Source organism: Pundamilia nyererei, unplaced genomic scaffold (genome assembly GCF_000239375.1).
Source record: "Pundamilia nyererei isolate P.nyererei 1_Seehausen unplaced genomic scaffold, PunNye1.0 scaffold00034, whole genome shotgun sequence".
In the NCBI taxonomy this organism is placed as follows: Eukaryota; Metazoa; Chordata; class Actinopteri; order Cichliformes; family Cichlidae; genus Pundamilia; species Pundamilia nyererei.
In genome coordinates this window covers 4,263,711-4,267,798 of record NW_005187435.1, presented here as the reverse complement: position 1 = coordinate 4,267,798, position 4,088 = coordinate 4,263,711, and the positions used below count along the sequence as shown (strand labels likewise).

Below are 4,088 nucleotides of genomic sequence, written 5' to 3'. Positions count from 1 at the left end.
TTGTAATTAAATGTGCTATATAAATAATTAAACTATTAAACTATTACAGACTTACCTGGTTATTCGGATCAGTGAGATACCGGACAACAATTGGTACCAAGTATCTCGAGAAAGCAGCAGGGAAGTTGGGCCGACTTTCATGCAAAAACATGGCGATGTTAGGAATCTGCTCCATCAGCTCAGCTCGGACTGTGGGCTCTTAGTTACACAAATTGCAATATTTCATTAATGCACCACATTAAAAAAATAAAATAGAATAAACTGCAACCACAGCTACATACTATGAAAACGAAAATACAGCTACCTCCATCTTCCGACATTCTCGCAACGGTCTCCATGACACTAATAAAGTCATTTTCATTGTCACTGAACTCTCGAAGCACATCAAGCAGGCCACGAGCCACGATTTGCCTAGAAAGCAATGGGAGCTTCAAGTTAGTGGACTGCCTGCCAATACCTACAAGTTTCAAAAGCACACAGCGTGACACACCGCACTGACAGAGCTGTCAAGTGCATTACACACACGTGCATTAGGAAATGACAGCAGAGCTTTAACCCTGCAAAGCTGAGCATGAAAAGCATAAAGACTGGAATGTAAGGCGTTCGTGTAGAGACACGAGCAGCTTTTGAGGTTGGAGACACCTCTGATTATTCTGCTTTGTTTTTTTACCCACCTAACCTGTGTCAGACTAAATACCTCCCCTTTATACACTGATAACAGAAAAACAGACCTTAAACTAAATATCCTTTAAACATATAACAGAGGGATTACAATAATCACTCTAAAGCCAGACAGCCAGCCTCCACACAGGGCTCTATGTTAAGTCTTTAGGTCTTCCTTCACAGTACGGGTTTAAAAAAAAAAAAAAACATAACAAAAGGCTTAGAGATGACTTCTGAATGAAGGCCAGAAAACAAAAGGCTATCTCAGTGCAACCTTATGTTGCCACAAGTCTTTTAAGCAACTATTTCCCAACTGAGGAAAGTTGATGAAAAGTTTGTCTCAATATCTGGCTACATTTCCTTAAAGATTTTTATACAAGAAGTGACTTTTAACAGATGTTTCCTCGCTCCCCTCCATTGATTTGCACGTTTCCTTGATGATAAGACCTTCAAAATTTGTTGTAATGCTACTGGCACACATTCTTATCATTAGAGGTGGGGATCACCATACATCCCACGATACGATATTATCACAATACTTAACGCACGATACGATATTGTTGCAATTTTTTTTAAATATTTTGCGATATTCAGATTCTGTACATAAAGGTAAACTTTATCAATATTCATTTTATCTAATATCAAAGCCCCGCACTCAGTCTTTCTCTCATTTCAGTCAGTTTTATTGTTGACAAATTGAACGGTTTGTATTACAGTCTAGTCCAACTTAACTGAATGCAACCATCTGGTACAATTATAGCTATTCTGAACTATGCAATTTATGAAAACTATGCAGCCCCTTCAGCAACAGCAGAATTTGAAAGTAAATTAAAACAAAATATAATTTTACATTACATAAAAAAGTTTTAAACTTAAAATAAAACATGTCTTAAATTAAAATAAGTAAACTGTCATGTTTATTGCTGCCAAAAAACAAGTTAAACACATTTGGACAGTGAGGGAATGTCAGGATTCTTGCTCAGAAAAAGGAGCTGATCAACATGCTCTGACTTCCAGTCCACAAAAACTTTTTTTGTAACAAAATATCGATTTCTGCTGTCCCTGTATCGATACATTATTAGCAAACAAAATATCACGATACTACACAGTATCGATTTTTTCCCCCACCCCTACTTATCATGCCGACATGTCTACAGTTTTGCTGCTAAGTTTGGATGACCAGGCACCTGTTCACATTAGCCATCAAAACCCAACAAAGTCAATTCATCCTTCTTTAAGTTAGGAAAAAAACAAAAGAAATTTTACTTTATATCAAATACGGGAAATAAGATACTTTTGTAATTTTGATACAACTACCACACACAAGCTTTAAGTGAGAAAATTTACATGGGCTTCTTGTGGATGGACGGACAGCTCAGAAGAGAAAACATACATTACTGTGAAGATAGCTTTGGACAGACATTTTGGAAACAGTAGCTAAACTGAAGCATTTTAGTATACATACAATTACTTCCAAAGTTCCTTATAGCAGCCACTGGTTTAAAATAATTTCAGTGAGCTTCAAATACCAAAGACAGCTCTAGTAGCTGTAGAATATTGTAGTAAAGTGAGATCTGAGTTGTGGTCAAAGCCAGCAGGTCAGTTTTCAGTCATAAAATATTTATTGCTCAGTGTTTACATTGCAGAATATGGTGTGTCAACCTATCCACAAATTTTCTTTGCTTTTGCAGACTAATGCATGACCAGCTTGACCACGGGCCTCTGCTTACCTGTTGAAGACATTCTCGCTGAAAGCATATTTCTCTAGCCTCCCGAGAGGAGTAAGGTTATCTTGTCCTGCATCCAGGAAGGCTGTGATGCGGATACCGTCGCACTCTGTACCATAGTCATCAAATCCAACTGTGGGAACAAAATAAAGATGATTTTAGATATACATACTGGATGACTATTCAAACGACTTCAAATACTGAGGGCCTAAATGATGGCCAACGGGTAAAACAGTAGTGAGAGTGCCAGGCTAAAGGTACTGAGTCAACTAGCTTTAAATATATAGATCTTTTTTAAAGTATTTCCATCTAGGACCCTGCTGAACAAAGCTCCTGTTATATGGAATTAAATAATTCTACAATAGTACGCTATTTTTAGTGCAGTGTTATTGGCATACTTACAATCATCCAGATCATCATGGCCATCTTCAAAGTATAAAGATAGACCTGCAATAACAAGGCAGTTAGTGAGGTAGGGATCCATGGCGGAGGAACCATCTCTTATTGACACCCTGGTCTGAATGGCACATTTAGAGTAAGTCAATTACTAAGAGGGGGCAAAGTCTCCTAGCAATAAATCACAGTAGTCTCCCTAATGTCATCACTTGGTGAAAGCGAAACTTGATGCATTCAAGTGATATTGTCACTGCTATGGCCTGGAGGAGAAGCAAATCCAATCAATGCTTATCACAGTGATTAGTGAAGGGAGCTGAGATCAGACTCCAGTTAAAAACAGGTAACAAACTGTGCAATTCATCAGAATAGCATCCATTCATCAGTGTTGGCAAAAAACAATGACCACAAACTGGCAATTGGGGCTTTCACACATTTTAATCTTGTGCAAGCCTTTAAAAAACAACAACAACAACAAAAAAAACAACAACAACAACTTTATTCTACACCATGGTCAAGCAGATACAGAGGTGATAATAAAAAAAGCTGGTTTAACAGTGAAAACCTGTCTAGGCCTACTTTGATCTCCTAACACATTAAATTGAACAGAATCAATTAAAGAAACAAACTGATTGATATCCACCCCCAATTTTCTTGATCAAGAATAATTTATAATTTCTTTTTTTGCTTCATTGCACAGTTTTCTTTAGTTAATAAGCTGCAATGGTCAAGTGCACATCCATAAAAGCACAGATGAACAATGCAGGTTATTATCATGATGTGAGATCATTCAATTGTCAGTTTGGTGCTATTTAAACTGCACTCTATTAAATGCTAATGCATTTATTTTTCTGACAATCCTCCCTGATGAAAATGGATTTAACAATCATCTATTACAATGCATATAGCATAACATGAAGGCCTTCATCCTCCAAACTGCACAGACAGTTTAATCGTCTTAAACTGAACATTAAATCCTTAATTATGACAAAATGTGTAAGGTTGTATCGGACTGCATTCTTTTTAGCTTGGTGTACCTAATACAATAAATCCAACCCTCATTGTGCATTCAATTGCAGCCAACCACAGCACTTAACACACTTTTTGTTTTTCTTTCATCTTGCAAAAAGACATAACACGGTCATGATTAATGATTGCAGAATTACTTGATAGGAAATTCAATTTCCAGGTTAAACGTTACCCTATCACTCCATTCAAGCTGATATTTTAGTTATTTGTTTTTATTTTTTTCCACTGGCTCAATATCAGAGATTTCAAGCAACTCATATTGAATAATGCCAAACA

The 4,088-nt window shown here is 36.8% G+C and overlaps 1 protein-coding gene across 1 annotated transcript in view; it reads right to left on the bottom strand.

The window, feature by feature from the left end:
• ppp4r1l (protein phosphatase 4, regulatory subunit 1-like) overlaps window positions 1–4,088 on the bottom strand; it is a 17,026-nt gene that overhangs the window by 11,155 nt on the left and 1,783 nt on the right. The window contains exons 2-5 of the mRNA XM_005729828.2: window positions 2,793–2,837; window positions 2,394–2,523; window positions 305–411; window positions 56–198 (exon numbers count right to left, since the gene is read on the bottom strand). Coding sequence (XP_005729885.1) covers window positions 56–198; window positions 305–411; window positions 2,394–2,523; window positions 2,793–2,837 — 425 coding nt within the window. The remainder of the gene's footprint in view (window positions 1–55; window positions 199–304; window positions 412–2,393; window positions 2,524–2,792; window positions 2,838–4,088) is intronic.